Source organism: Pan paniscus, chromosome 20, assembly GCF_029289425.2.
Source record: "Pan paniscus chromosome 20, NHGRI_mPanPan1-v2.0_pri, whole genome shotgun sequence".
In the NCBI taxonomy this organism is placed as follows: Eukaryota; Metazoa; Chordata; class Mammalia; order Primates; family Hominidae; genus Pan; species Pan paniscus.
The window spans coordinates 18,177,919-18,193,104 of NC_073269.2; the positions used below are offsets into that span (position 1 = coordinate 18,177,919).

At 49.1% G+C, this 15,186-nt stretch overlaps 1 protein-coding gene across 10 annotated transcripts in view; it reads right to left on the reverse strand.

Annotated features, from left to right (window-relative positions):
* The window catches only part of CACNA1A (calcium voltage-gated channel subunit alpha1 A), a 418,969-nt gene that overhangs the window by 41,306 nt on the left and 362,477 nt on the right, over nt 1-15,186 (reverse strand). For all 10 annotated transcript variants that reach the window (XM_034945842.3, XM_034945843.3, XM_055103184.2 and 7 more), the window contains exons 28-32: nt 14,088-14,248; nt 12,209-12,346; nt 9,992-10,193; nt 7,274-7,438; nt 5,163-5,273 (exon numbers count right to left, since the gene is read on the reverse strand). In XM_034945842.3, coding sequence (XP_034801733.3) covers nt 5,163-5,273; nt 7,274-7,438; nt 9,992-10,193; nt 12,209-12,346; nt 14,088-14,248 — 777 coding nt within the window. The remainder of the gene's footprint in view (nt 1-5,162; nt 5,274-7,273; nt 7,439-9,991; nt 10,194-12,208; nt 12,347-14,087; nt 14,249-15,186) is intronic.

A 15,186-nucleotide genomic window follows, 5' to 3' on the forward strand; every position in this document is an offset into this window, starting at 1 on the left:
GAGGTACACTACTTTGCCCAGGGTCTCTCTGTGGCTGCACAAGTGTTAGGGAATTAATAGCTCCCCTGGGAGTGGCCTGTGATTCTGTCTGATGGGCACTGGAGGATAAATACTCCAATTCCCTCCCTGTGAGGTGGGATGACTCTGTGGTATGTGCTCTCTGTTGCCTCCTGGAGGTCTCCACTGAAACTGAGCCCCATTTGTTCACAGCAGGAACTGGCTTAATAATACACTCTTTCCTGGTTGCCTTTCTGTCCCTGTGTCACTTCCTCTCTCCCTTACTGCCCTGCATCCCAGATAAATTCCTTGCACTCAATCCTTGTCTCAGGCTCTGCTTCTGGGGGAGTCCAAACAAAGACAACTTTATAGGCGTTTGGTCACAGACCTGAACCCCTAGGCTAGAGAGCTCCCCTCCATCTCCCAAATGTTATACGGGGAACTTGTGGCTTCATTTAAAACTGAAAGGGGAGACCAGGCATGGTGGCTCATGCCTATAATTCCAGCACTTTGGGAGGCCAAGGAGGGAGAACTGCTTGAGGCCACGAGTTCAAGAACAGGCTGGGCAACAGAGTAAGATCCCATCTCAAAAAAAAAAGAGAAAGCAGAGGGGAAGCTCAGTGCTGGCTCTTGCAGGATTGGCAGGGTGAGGGAGATGCAGCTCCAGGACCCAGTGGAAGACTCACTTCACCAGCAGAAGATCAACTCAGAATAAAATAACTGCAGGCTGGGTACGGTGGTTCATGCCTATAATCCCAGCACTTTGGGAGGCCGAGGCGGGCGGATCACCTGAGGTCAGGAGTTGGAGACCAACCTGGCTGACGTGGTGAATCCCCGTCTCTGCTAAAAATACAAAAATTAGCCGGGCGTGATGGTGGGCGCCTGTAATCCCAACTAGTCGGGAGGCTGAGGCAGGACAATTGCTTGAACCCGGGAAGCAGAGGTTGCAGTGAGCCAAGATTGCACCACTGCACTCCAGCCTGGGCAACAGAGTGAGAATCCATCACACACACACACACAAAAAATTATAGATTCAGTGATTCCCTCCCACCTCATCAAACCAAACGAATCAGAACATCTAGGGGTTTGCTCAGGGTATCATTTAATTTTAAGAAATTTCCCTAAGTGCTTCTTTTTTGATTTTTAGAGTCCAGGTCTTGTGTTGTTGCTCAGGCTGGAGGGCAGTGATGTGATCGCAGCTCACTGCAGCCTTGAACTCCTGAGCTCAAGTAATCCTCCTGCCTTCGCCTAAGTAGTTAGGACAACAGTCATGTGCCACTATGCTGGCTAATTTTTCAATGTTTTGTAGAGATGAGGTCTTGCTATGTTGCCCAGGCTGGTCTAAAATGCCTGGGTTCAAGCAATTCTTCTGCCTTGGCAGAAGTCCCAAAGTGCTGGGACTACAGGCATGAGCCACCACACCTGGCCTCAAGTGCTTCTAATAAGTAGCATCTCCACCAAATGAAAGCCACTGTTTTGGAGGAAAAAGGTCCATTAGTAGGATCCCTTTCCTAGCATTTATTTATTTATTTTGATACAGGGTCTTGCTCTGTCACCCAGGGTGGGGTGCAGCGGCTCAATCACGACTCACTGCAGCCCTGACATCCTGGGCTGAATCCATCCTCTCACCTCAGCCTCCTAAGTAGATGGGACTGCAGGTGCATGCCACCACACCAGGCTAATTTTGTACTTTTTGTAGAGACAGAATCTCACTATCTTGTCCAGGTTGGTCTCAGACTCCTGGGCTCAAGCGATCCACCTGCCTCAGCCTCCCAAAGTGCTGCGATTACAGGTGTCAGCCACCGTGCCTGGCCCCTAGCATTTATTGAGTGCCCATGCCAGGCCAGGCTTCATCCTCAACCCTCTAGATGCACGTTAGTCCATTTGCTGTTTACCAGGGCTCTGCTGAGGTGGAGGGGGAGAATGGCTCCTTTTAATGATGGGGAGGTGACAAAGCTTATATAGGACGAGGCAAGATCTGAACCTAGAACTCTGGTGCTAAAGCTGATGCCCCTAACCACCTCCATGAGCCAAGGTGGGAACCTGGTTTCCTGAGACCCTGGCTGAGACCCAGACTGTAGGTCATTCTCTTCAAAGGGATGGACTAAGCTGGTGGTCAAGAGAACAGATGTCCTGGTTCAAGTCCCACCTTGGCCACTCACTGGGGACCTTCAAGAATTCACTTCACTTCAAGTCCCAGCCCACTAGCATAAGCCTTCTTCACCTTAATTTTTTTTTTTTTTGAGACAAAGTCTCACTCTGTCACCCAGGCTGGAGTGCACTGGTGCCATCTTGGCTCACTGCAACCTCTGCCTCACAGGTTCAAGCGATGCTTGGGCCTCAGCCTCACGAGTAGCTGGGATTACAGGCACACGCCACCATGCCTGGCTAATTTTTGTATTTTTAGTAGAGACGGGGTTTCACCATGTTGTCCAGGCTGGTCTTGAACTCCTGACCTCAAGGGATCTGCCCTCCTCAAGCTCCCAAACTGCCGGGATTACAGGTGTGAGCCATCACACTCAGCCCCCAATTTAAAAAAAAAATAATTTTAATTTAATTTAATTTAATTTAATTTATTTATTTATTGAGATGGAGTCTCACTCTGTCACCCAGGCTGGAGTGCAGTGGCAAGATCTCGGCTCACTGCAACCTCCGCCTCCCATGTTCAAATGATTCTCCTGCCTCAGCCTCCTGAGTAGCTGAGACTACAGGCATGTGCCACCACACCCAGCTGATTTTTATACTTTTTAGTAGAGATGGGGTTTCACCATGTTGGCAAGGGTGGTCTGGATCTCTTGACCTCATGATCCACCCACCTCTGTCTCCCAAAGTGTTGGGATTACAGGTGTGAGCCACCGCACTCAGCCAACTATACTTTTGTGTGTGTGCTATGAACCTTGGCCATGTGAGAATAGTGCTGGCTATTTTATTTTATGCATAAAGGCTTGTAAATGCATAACAAAATAGCAAGGGCTGCAAGGTTACCTTTTGTAATAAAATAGCTATCAAAATATTTTTTAAGGCTAGGCACAGTGTCTCATGCCTGTAATCCCAGCATTTTGGGAGGCTGAGGCAGGCAGATTGCTTGATGCCAGGAGTTCGAGACCAGCCTGGCCAACATGGTGAAACCCCGTCTCTACTAAAAATATAAAAATTAGCCTGGCATGCTGGTGTGCATCTGTAGTCCCAGCTACTCAGAAGGCTGAGATGGGAGAATCGCTTGAACCCAGGAGGTGGAGGTTTCAGTGAGCCAAGATTGTGCCACGGTACTCCAGCTTGGGCAACAGAGCAAGACTGTGTCTCAAAAAAAAAAAAAAAAAAGTTTTAAAAATGGCGATCTAACAATGAATATACTTCTCCATTAACACACTGAGTAGGCCGGGTGCGGTGGCTCCTGCCTGTAATCCCAGCACTTTGGGAGGCCGAGGCGGGCGGATCATGAGGTCAGGAGATCAAGACCATCCTGGCCAACATGGTGAAACCCCATCTCTACTAAAAATACAAACAATTAGCCAGGTGTGGTGGCAGGCACCTGTAGTCCCAGCTACTCGGGAGGCTGAGGCAGGAGAATGGCGTGAACCCAGGGGGTGGAGCTTTCAGTGAGCCAAGATTGCGCCACTGCACTCCAGCCTGGGCAACAGCGAGACTGTCTCAAACAAAACAAAACCAAACAACAACAAAAAAACACTGAGTAACAAATTCTAGCTGTAGGTTTAATCACAAGCAACATTTTAAAGCAATGATGAATGCAAATTAAATGTTAAGGTATCTGCAGCCCTTATAATGCAGTATGAAAATATCTGATGTTTATAAGTGACACAGGTCATGTTGATAATATTAAGGGTTGATAATACTAATACTAAGGGTTTGTTATCTCCCTTTAAGATGGAAGGAAATGTTAAAATTTAGTTAGTGGCTGGTGAAAAATAAAGACATATTTATTTTTATTATTATTATTTTTTTGAGACTTGCTCTGTTGCTCAGGCTGGAGTGCAGTGGTGTGATCTCAGCTCACTGTAACCTCCACTTTGTGGGTTCAAGCAATTCTCCTGCCTCAGCCTCCTGAGTAGCTGGGATCATGGGCACCCACAAGCACACCAGGCTAATTTTTTGTAGTTTTAGTAGAGATGGGGTTTTGCCATGTTGGCCAGGGTGGTCTCGAACTCCTAGGCTCAAGTGATTTGCCTGCCTCTGCCTCCCAAAGTGCTGGGATTACAGGTGTGAGTCACTGTGCCTGACCTCTGTGTTTGTTTTTTAAAGATGGAGTCTTGCTGTTGCCCAGGCTGGGGTGCAGTGGCATGATCATAGCTCACTGCAACCTCCACCTCCTGGGCTCAAAATATCTTCCCACCTCAGCCTCCTGAGTAACTGGCACTACAGGCACGAGTTACCATGCCTGGCTAATTTAAAAAAAATTTTTTTTTTTTTTGTAGGGACAGGGGCTTGCTTTGCTGCCCAGGCTGGTTGAGAACTCCTAGCTTCAAGCGATCCTCCTGCCTTGGCCTCCTGAAGTGCTAGGATTACAGGCATGAGCCACTGTGCTCAGCCTGATTTCAGTTTTCTTTCTTTCTTTCTTTTTTTTGAGACAGAGTTTCACTCTTGTTGCCCAGGCTGGAGTGCAGTGATGTGATCTCGGCTCACCACAACCTCTGCCTCCCAGGTTCAAGCGATTCTCCTGCCTCAGCCTCCCGAGTAGCTGGGATTACAGGCATGCGCCACCACGCCCGGCTAATTTTGTATTTTTAGTAGAGACAGAGTTTCTCCATGTTGGTCAGGCTGGTCTCGAACTCCCGACCTCAGGTGATCCGCCCACCTTGGCCTCCCAAAGTGCTGGAATTACAGCCATGAGACACCTCGCCCAGCCTGATTTCAGTTTTCTTATCTCTAAAATGGATGCTAAAGACTCCCAGCCATGATGACTCCCATCATTTTGAGGAACTGGATACATAAGCAGCCATATGGTAACACTCACAGGTTGGGTCTCCCTGGGACTCCTTGGCAAACACAAGAATGCCTAAGTAGGATCTGTGGCCACTGGCAGGATACTGAAGCCACCCTTGAGGTTGGGGTTCTTGGGGCCACGTTGGGAGACCATCATCCAGGACCCATTGTTCCCCCTTGGGCTTCTCCCAAGCCCATAGCTGTAGCCCCAAGGTGGTACTTACCAGAATCCCAAAAGCCATGACTTTCAGCACACATTCCAGAGAGAAGAGGGAGGTGAAGACGATGTTGAACACCCTCAGGGCATTTTCATAAGCAACTGAAGCCCCATAGAACTAGGGGAAAGAAGCAGGAGTAGCAGGGGTCAGCGAGCAGGGGTGGGAAGTGGGAAGTGGGGAGGCAGCTTCATGGCTGTTCTCCAGGCAACACTCCAGCCCCAGGCAAGGTCTGAGCAACCTCACTGGTAGGAGGCACAGTTCAGGAAAGCCCAGCTCTCCACTGGACTAGGCTCTTCTTTTCACATCCAAAAAAACAAAAACCTCCCCCCACCTTTTTTTTTTTTTTTGGTAGACGGGGTCTTCCTATTTTGCCCAGGCTGGGCTTGAACTCGCAGTCCTACCTTAGCCTCCTGATAGTCGGGACTATAGGCATACACCATTGTGTTGGCTGAATTATACTTTTTTTTTTTTTTTTTTTTTGAGGAGTCTCACTCTGTCACCCGGGCTGGAGTGCAGTGGCGCGATCTCGGCTCACTGCAAGCTCCACCTCCCGGGTTCATGCCATTCCCCTGCCTCAGCCTCCCAAGTAGCTGGGACTACAGGTGCCCACCACCATGCCCAGCTAACTTTTTGTATTTTTAGTAGAGACAGGGTTTCACTGTGTTAGCCAGGATGGTCTTGATCTCCTGACCTTGTGATCGCCCGCCTCAGCCTCCCAAAGTGCTGGGATTACAGGCGTGAGCCACCGTCCTCGGCTTCCTCATTTTTTTTTGAGACGGAGTCTCACTCTGTTACCCAGGCTGGAGTGCAGTGGTGTGATCTCAGCTCACTGCAACTTCCGCCCCCTGGGTTCAAGCGATTCTCATGCCTCAGCCTCTCACGCAGCTGGTATTATAGGCATGCGTCACCACGCCCAGCTAATTTTTGTATTTTTAGTAGAGACGGGATTTCACCATGTTGGCCAATTGGTCCCGAACACCTGGCCTCAAGTGATCCGCCTGCCTCGACCTCCCAAAGTGCTGGGATTACAGGTGTGAGCCACCTTGCCCGGCCACTATTGATTGTTTTTGAAGTGCCGAGAAGGAGCTAAGGTCCTTGCATGAACTTTCTCATTCAATCCTCTCACCTCCTCCGGAGGGGGCAAAGGTGCTCTTATTATCATTCCCATTTTATTGACAGGGAAACTGAGTCCCCAGAAAGTCACTGGTTGCTTGTACAAAGGTAAATGAATTAAATGGAAGAGCTGGGCTTGAATCCATGCTTTGGAGTCCAAAGCACAGGGCGAAAGGTTTTCAGAGTTTTTTTTGGAAGCCGCTCCTTAGCCCTGGGGATTTTAGGGTCCTCACCTACCCCTTCTCCCTCATTTCTTTCTTTTTCTTTTTTCTTTTTCTTTTTTTTTTTTTTTGAGACGGAGTCTTGCTCTTGTTGCCCAGGCTAGAGTGCAATCGTGCTATCTCGGCTTATGGCAACCTCCGCCTCCCGGGTTCAAGCAAGTCTCCTGCCTCAGCCTCCCGAGTAGCTGGGATTACAGATGCGCACCACCATGCCTGGCTAATTTTGTATTTTTAGTAGAGATGGGGTTTCTCCGTGTTGGTCAGGCTGGTCTCAAACTCGTGACCTCAGGTGATCCGCCCGCCTCGGCCTCCCAAAGTTCTGGGATTACAGGCATGAGCCACCGCGCCCAGCCCCCTCATTTCATTAATCAAACATTTATAGAGAGCTTCTTGTTCCGTCCGAGCCAGATCCTTGTTGGACTCTAGGAATTCAGGGCTGAGGTCCTCACAAGTGGGTGGGGGACACCATCATGCAACCTGACGTGGATTTTTGTGGCAGGCGACATAAAGATAGGATGCCTGCTAAGATGGGCACCTCAAGCAGTCTTGGGTGGTCAGGGAAGGCTTTCTGGAGGAAGAGGTCTGCAGGTACAGCTGGGAAGAAGCTGGCCAGGGGAGTGGTGGGAACAGTGTGTCAGGTAGAGGGAACAGCAGGAACAAAATCTCAGAGGTGATCCAGAGTGTGGTCTGTCTGGGAAACTGCAGATGGTTTCATTTTACCAGGGTAGAGGCAGGAATGAGGTGGGGGTTAAGCAGTGCTGGGGGCTGGTGTGGGGCACTTACCTTCATCATAAGCACGATGGTGTTGAGGGCGATCATGGCCATGATCGTGTACTCGAAAGGTGGAGACACCACGAACTGCCACATGCGGTACTGGAAGCTCTGCTTGTTCTGCGGCATGTGTCGGGTCAGTGGCTTGGCGCTGATGGCAAAATCAATGCAGGCCCTCTGCGGGAGAGAGGCCAGTGGTGAGAGCGGCAGAGGCAGGAGGAAGGCGGCTGTACGCCGGGCACCCTCTGTCTAACTCGTCGTGGTTCTCAAGTGCTTCTGCTTGAGTCTCTGCCTCTCTTGCCCCCAGCCAGGATTCCTGGGCTCCCTCTTCCTTCTCACCATTGCTTTCTTATCCCAACAGCTACAGTTGCTTGAGATGTCACCAATTGCCAAAACTTGCACTATTTCCCCGTTATTGCATGGCTAATGCAAACATTGGAAGTGGGTACTATCAATGGCCTCACTTTGCAGATCACCAAAATAGAGGCTTAGAGAGGTTAAACCACTTGCCTGAGGTGACACAGCTACCAAGTGTGCCAAATCAAATTGAAGCCTAATCCTTTTTTCCCTTCCTCCCTCCCTCCCTCCTTCCTTCCTTCCTCCCTTCCTTCCCTCCCTCCTTCCTTCCCTCCCTCCTTCCTTCCCTCCCTCCTTCCCTCCCTCCTTCCCTCCCTCCTTCCCTCCCTCCTTCCCTCCCTCCTTCCCTCCCTCCTTCCCTCCCTCCCTCCTTCCCTCCCTCCCTCCTTCCCTCCCTCCCTCCTTCCTTCCCTCCTTTCCTTCCTTCCTCCCTCCTTCCTTCCCTCCTTTCCTTCCTTCCTCCCTCCTTCCTTCCCTCCCTCCTTCCTTCCCTCCCTCCTTCCCTCCCTCCCTCCTTCCCTCCCTCCCTCCTTCCCTCCCTCCCTCCTTCCCTCCCTCCCTCCTTCCCTCCCTCCCTCCTTCCTTCCCTCCTTTCCTTCCTTCCTCCCTTCCTTCCCTCCCTCCTTCCCTCCCTCCCTCCTTCCCTCCCTCCCTCCTTCCTTCCCTCCTTTCCTTCCTTCCTCCCTCCTTCCCTCCCTCCCTCCTTCCCTCCCTCCCTCCTTCCTTCCCTCCTTTCCTTCCTTCCTCCCTCCTTCCTTCCTCCCTCCTTCCTTCCCTCCCTCCTTCCCTCCCTCCCTCCTTCCCTCCCTCCCTCCTTCCTTCCTTTCCTTCCTTCCTCCCTCCCTCACTTTCCTTTTTCCTTCCTTCCCTTCATTCCTTCCACCCTTTCCTCTCTCTCTTCTTTCCTTCGCTCCCTTTTTCTTCTTCATTCCTTCTTCCCTCCCTATCTCCTTCCCTCCCTCCCTCCTTTCTTTCTCTCTCTCCTTATTTCCTTCCTTCCTTCCCTCCCTCCCTCCTTCCTTTTTTTTTTCTTCTTTGACACGGGCTTGCTTTGTCACCCAGGCTGGAGTGCAGTGCAATCACAGCTCACTGCAGCCTTGACCTCCTGGACTCAAGTGATCCTCCCGCTTCAGCCTCCTGAGTAGCTGGGACTACAGGTGTGCATCACCACACCCAGCTAATTAAAACTTTTTTTTTTTAATCATAGAGATGGGGTCTCACTATGTTGCTCAGGCTGGTCTTGAACTTCCGGGCTCAAGCAATCCTCCTGCCTTGGCCTCCTAAAGTGTTAAGATTACAGGTGGGAGCCACTGCGCCCAGCCCATTCTTTCTTACTGAATACTTTGCTGCTGCTTCTCCTTCTCTTTGAGGGAGAGAGGAGGAGGAATAGTGGTTATTAAGTCTTACGGGTCAAGGGAGCGGAGGATATATTCTAGGTCCTCTATTTAGCTTGGATGATGCCAGAGAGGCAAAGAGTCATGTCTATACTCTCTGGTAGACAGGGGACTGGATTTTCTTTCCTTTTCTTTTTTTGAGAGAGGGTCTTGCTCTGTTGCCCAGGCTGTAGTGCAGTGGCATAATGATAGCTCACTGCAGCCTCAAACTCCCAAGCTCAAGCATCCTCCCACCTCAGCCTCCCATGTTACTGGGGCTAAAGGTGTGCACCATCATGCCTGGCTAATTTTTTTGATTTGTAGTAGAGATGGGGTCTTGCTATGTTGGCCAGGCTGGTCTCAAACTCCTGAGCTCAAGTGATCCTCCTGCCTCAGCTTCCCAAAATGTTGGGATTACAGGTGTGAGCCACCACACCTGGCTTGGCTTTCATTCATAAATATTCACCACCCTTTGCTAGGGGAGACTGTATTTGCCCACTCCACTGACGTCAGAATGGATGTGTGACTTGCTTTGGCTGATGAAATGTGAGCAGAAGTGACATGTGTCATTTTTGAGCACAAGCCTGAAGAACTGAACCTCAGTCTGACATACTCTCTTTTTCATCTGGAGCATCTCAGAGGGAGGCTTCTCTGCTGCTCTGCCAGCCTGGGAACCAGAATAAAGATGGCAAGATCCACAACTGATGTTGACATGCAGTGTGAGCAAAAAATAAGTCCCTTTGTGGATATTTGGCAATGAAATCTGGGGTTGCTTGTTACTGTGGCATAACCTAGTCTAAACTGACTGATACATACGCTATATGATGTGTTTCCTCTGGAAACTCCATGAAGGGCTGCCCTGAAGACCGGATTTGGTTGGGACAATGCTTCTGTTCCCTCCCCCAGGTACCCCTAGAAAGGGGTTCCTGGGCGTTGTGTGTGTTTTAAAGTTTGTGTGTGTCCCCAGTTTTTAAAGGACAGATGGAATTGGAAGTGGCACCTCATTTTTCTCCAGGCTGTATTCCTCCATCATCTTGTCCCCTTGCTCCTGGAAGGTGATGATGATCAAGGCCACAAAGATATTGACAAAGAAGAAGGGGAACACCACAAAGTAGACGACGTAGAAAATGGACATCTCCATGCGGTACCCGGGGCTGGGGCCCTGGTTCTCAAAGGTGGCGTCCACCGAATGCTTGAGGACCCTGCAAGGAATGGGGCAGCGAGAGGGAAGGGGCAGGAAGGAGAGAGACAGGGACCCAAGGGGTGATGAGGAAGGTGGAGAGAGGGTGGAAGTGAGATGGCGGAACAGGAACAGAGGGAAATGAAAAAGAAATTTAAGTAGTCGCTGTTTTTTGAAAGGCTGACAACAATGTCAGTTATTTCTTAATTTTAATTTTAATTTTTTGAGATGGAGTTTCGCTCTCGTTGCCCAGGCTGGAGTGCAACGGCGCGATCTTGGGTCACTACAACCTCCGCCTCCCGGGTTCAAATGATTCTCCTGCCTCAGCCTCCCAAGTAGCTGGGATTACAGACCTGCACTACCAAGCCTGGCTAATTTTTTTGTATTTTTAGTAGAGACGGGGTTTCACCATGTTGGCCAGGCTGGTCTTGAACTCCTGACCTCAGGTGATCCACCTGCCTCGGTCTCCCAAACTGTTGAGATTATAGGTGTGAGCCACCACGCCTGGCCAATGTCAGTCATTTCTACTGCTGTGCATGAAGGGCTTGCTGTGTGCTGGAAACAATATTCAACAATTCATCCCCACTGGCTCAGCAACCCTCCCAGGGAGGTTATTACTGGCTCCACTTTGCACATGAGGAAATTGAGGTTCAGCAATTTAAAGGGACGTGCTGAAGATCACCCACTTATAAGTGGCCAAGTTGGGATTTAAAGACAGGTTGTGGCAATGGAGGGAATAGAGGTGGGTGTATGCATGTAGAGTGGGTATTTGAGCACAGGTGGTGCTGGGTGCTCAGGAGGTACAATGGGGATATATATGAGAGTGGGTAAGTGCACAGCAGCTCTGTACAGTAGTGCAGGTTGCGCACTGCTCAAAGGCTCTGTGTCTAAGCGATACCTTCACATGATAGGCATGATAGATTTGTGTATTCATGATGACAATTTTTTGGCAGGTGGCCCTCCAGTGCCTTGTTTGAACAAAATCATTTAAGTCTATTGCGATGATTTTCAGACAGATGGAAATGAAGTCTGTTGAGAAAGGTGTTTAAAAAACCTTTGCTCAAAGGTGCCTTGTGGGTTAGCACTATTCCCACATGTGTGAGTACTGGATGTGTCTGAGAGTGGGTAGTAGGGCATGTTCAGGTTGGCATATTTGCTGAGAGAGGGAGGGAGGTGAGGATGCTGAGGGCACATGCTGGAATCTGCCAAGCTTCCAGCCTGGCATTTCCAAGACCTCTGAGAGACAGACCATTACTTGGATGAGGTGAGGGAGGGAGGCATTTGTTTTGGGTGCAAATTAAGGGGGTACTGAAAATCTCAGTAATCAAGATAATCTTTTGCTCCAATATTTTAAAAAATCAAAATTAATGCAAAAAGTCCATGATGAACAAATATCAATTTCTTCTTCTTTTTTTTTTTCAGGGACAGGGGTCTCCGTCTGTTGTCTAGGCTGGAGTACAATGGCACAATCACAGCTCACTGCAGCCTTGAACTCTTGGGCTCAAGCGATCCTCCCACCTCAGCCTCCTGAGTAGCTGCGATAACAGGTATGAGCCACCACAAGTGGCTCAAAATTTTAAATAAAGACTAAGTCCATGATTCAGCCTCACTTTTTTTTTTTTTTTTTTTTTTTTGAAGGCGGGGAGGCCATAGTCTTGCTCTGTCACTCAGGATGAAGTGCAGTGGTGCAATCTCGGCTCACTGCAACCTCTGCCTCCTGGGTTCAAGTGATTCTCGTGTCTCAGCCTCCTGAGTAGCCGGGACCACAGGTGTGAGCCACCATGCCTGGCAGGTTTTTTTGTTGTTGTTTTTTTTTTGTATTTTTAGTAGAAATGGAGTTTTGCCATGATGGCCAGGCTGATCTCAAACTCCTGGCCTCAAGTGATACACCTGCCTTGGCCTCCTAAAGTGTTGGGATTACAGGCGTGAGCCACCATGCCCGGCCTCCAAGACCTTTCTTATTGCTAAGCTCTCAGGCCCTTTATCCTCCTGCTCCCCGGGGCTCCTCCTGGATAGATTTCCAGTCGGGCCACTTACTGTGGCCAGCCTTCTCCCGTGGACACGGTGAAGAGGGTCAGCAGAGCCCACAGCACATTGTCGTAATGGAATTCATACTTCTTCCACTCCCGATCTCGCGCCTTCACCTCATTCTTCTCGTAGAGGAGGTATTTGCCTCTGCCACAGAGAGTGGGGACTGTTAGTAAATGGGAAAGAGGGGCTGTCTTGCACTTGTCTTTGGTTATCAGAGACAGGGGGAGGGAAAGGAAGAGGGGTCCACCAGCCTAGACTGCTTGGGAAGCAGTGACTCCCCATCCTGCCACCATGTGTCCCTGTGCTTCATAGGGGATTACATGTGCATCTACTTCGAGTGTGCATCTACTTCGAGATAAATCCATGGGTGATGGCACAACCTTACTCCTGGTGGGAGAGCTGACCCAGGGTCCAGCACCCTCTTCCAACGTGGTAACTTCTAGTCCTCAGGGTGAGAGCCTCAGGCTTGCTGGGGGTCGGGTGGAGGGAGTTTAGGAGGAGGCAGAGAGACATAGGGGACATTTAGAGGTTCATCAGGCTAAGGGAGGTTGCTACTCCTTTTCAAGGCAGGAAACAAGGGTTAGTTCCAGACTCCTATCCAGACATCTGGCATCCTCCTAATTTCAATAGCCATCAAGATAACAACAGGCTACCATGTGTTGCAAAATGCCACTTTACACTGGTAACAATATCACTATATATACACATACATATATATACACACACACATAATACATATGTGTGTGTGTGTGTGTGTGTGTGTGTGTGTATATATATATATATATATTTTTTTTTTTTTTTTGAGATGGAGTCTGGCTCTGTTGCCCAGGCTGGAGTACAGTGGCCCAATCTGGGCTCACTGCAAGCTCCGCCTCCCGGGTTCACGCCATTCTCCTGTCTCAGCCTCCCAAGTAGCTGGGACTACAGGCGTCTGCCACCATGCCCAGCTAGGTTTTTGTATTTTTAGTAGAGACAGGGTTTCACCGTGTTAGCCAGGATGGTCTCGATCTCCTGACCTCATGATCCGCCCGCCTCGGCCTCCTAAAGTGCTGAGATTACAAGCATGAGCCACTGCGCCCGGCCTATATGTATATATTTTTGAGAGGCAGGGTCTCACTCTGTCACGCAGGCTGGAGTGCAGTGGTACCATCATAGTGCATTGCAGCCTTGAACTCCTGTGTTTAAACAATCCTCCCGCCTCAGCCTCCCGGGTAGCTGGGACTACAGGTGTGTGCTACCACGCCCCGCTAACTTTTAAAATTTATTCTGTAGGATGGGCTCTCATTATGTTGCCCAACCTGGTCTCCAACTCCTGGCCTCAAGTGATCCTCCCACCTCAGCCTCCCAAAGTGTTGGAATTACAGGTGTGAGCCACTGCACCTGGCCTCTTACCTAACTTATTTGGTAATGAAACCTGATCTGATTGGACATGAAGCTCTTTATACTTGTTATTTACCCCATTTGATGTAAATAGTTACACATTTTATGGCAGAAATATTGTGTTTGATTATAGGGCTGCCTTAGACCCAGCTGAGGGTGTCATGTCCCACATGGGAATCTCAAAATATTCTCAACTTTGAAACACATCTGCCTGTAACGATTTCAAGTAAGGAACTGTGGATGTGTATTAATATCCCTCACATGACAAAGGCGGTGGCTGAAAGGTCAATCAATTTGCTTATGACTCATTCTGTGGCTATGGGTGGTGACTCAAATTCTAAAACCGGTTTTCTTTCTACCCAAGATCCAAGCTGGTTGCAACTGAGTCGCTTCCAAGGCTCATCAATTCTCCAGTCTCTGAGCCCAAGTGGCCAATGCCTCTAGCCACTTCCCCCCTGCCCACCTGCCGGTTCCAATGGGAATGTGCTGAAAAGTGGAGACCCACCGACAATCTTTCTCAAACTCTTTGGACTCGTCAGTGCAGTGGAAGAATTTCCCCTTGAAGAGCTGCACAGCCACCACGGCGAAGATGAACATGAATAGCATGTAGACGATGAGGATGTTGAAGACGTTTTTAAGCGAGTTCACCACACAGTCAAACACAGCCTGTGGGGTGGAGTTGACAGAGAGCATGAGGGGCTGGGGACCTGCCCAACCTTCTGCCTCCAGTGGCCCATCATACCAAAATACTGCCGTGATCATTCCCATTTTACAGGCAAGGTCATAAGTCAAGTCACTAGGGTAAGGTCCCCCCAGCTTTCAGAAATAAGTGTTGGAGGAGTCGGACTCAATCCTGGCATTCTATGGATCTAAAACTCCCAGATGGGATACCAGAGATGCTTTTAAGTGATACAGGAGCCCAACACAGAAAAACAAGGTAACAAAGTTACTTCCTTTCCAACTCTCTCAATCCTTTTGAGTGAAGGAGAAATTTTTACTTAGTTGCTACCATGTTAACACCTACCATTGACACTTTCCCTCTTTAACCAAGAAAGAGCAGTTGTCAATGCACAAAGCCTTAGGCAGGCAGCCATATTTGGTTAGATTTCCATAACAGTATCTGTTTTCTGTCTTTAATTTTTAGTAGAGACAGAGTCTAACTATGTTGCCCAGGCTGGTCTCATTCTCCTGGGCTCAAGCAACACTCCTGCCGTGGTCTTCCAAAATACAGGGATTACGGGTGTGACTTGATTTAAAGAAACATATTACATAAGAGATAATACTGGGGATGCCCAGGTGAAGCATACAGTGAAAGTGGGTGCTCTAATGACTGGATTTTATTTCCCTTAATATATATATATTTTGGAATGACAGGCTTTTGGGAAATGCTGGTTCATGCTATTTTGGAATGGGAGGTATTAGAGCCTAGAATAGGTAGATGAAAAGTCAAAATTTTATGGAACAAGAAATCTAGTTCCTGCTTCCCAGATCACGGTTATACCCTTTTAAATCCATATGATGCCTTCATGCAAATTAGGAAAAAGGATCTTAACCCCAAGACATTTCATCTAAAGAAAAACTGCCATAATACACAGATTATTTTC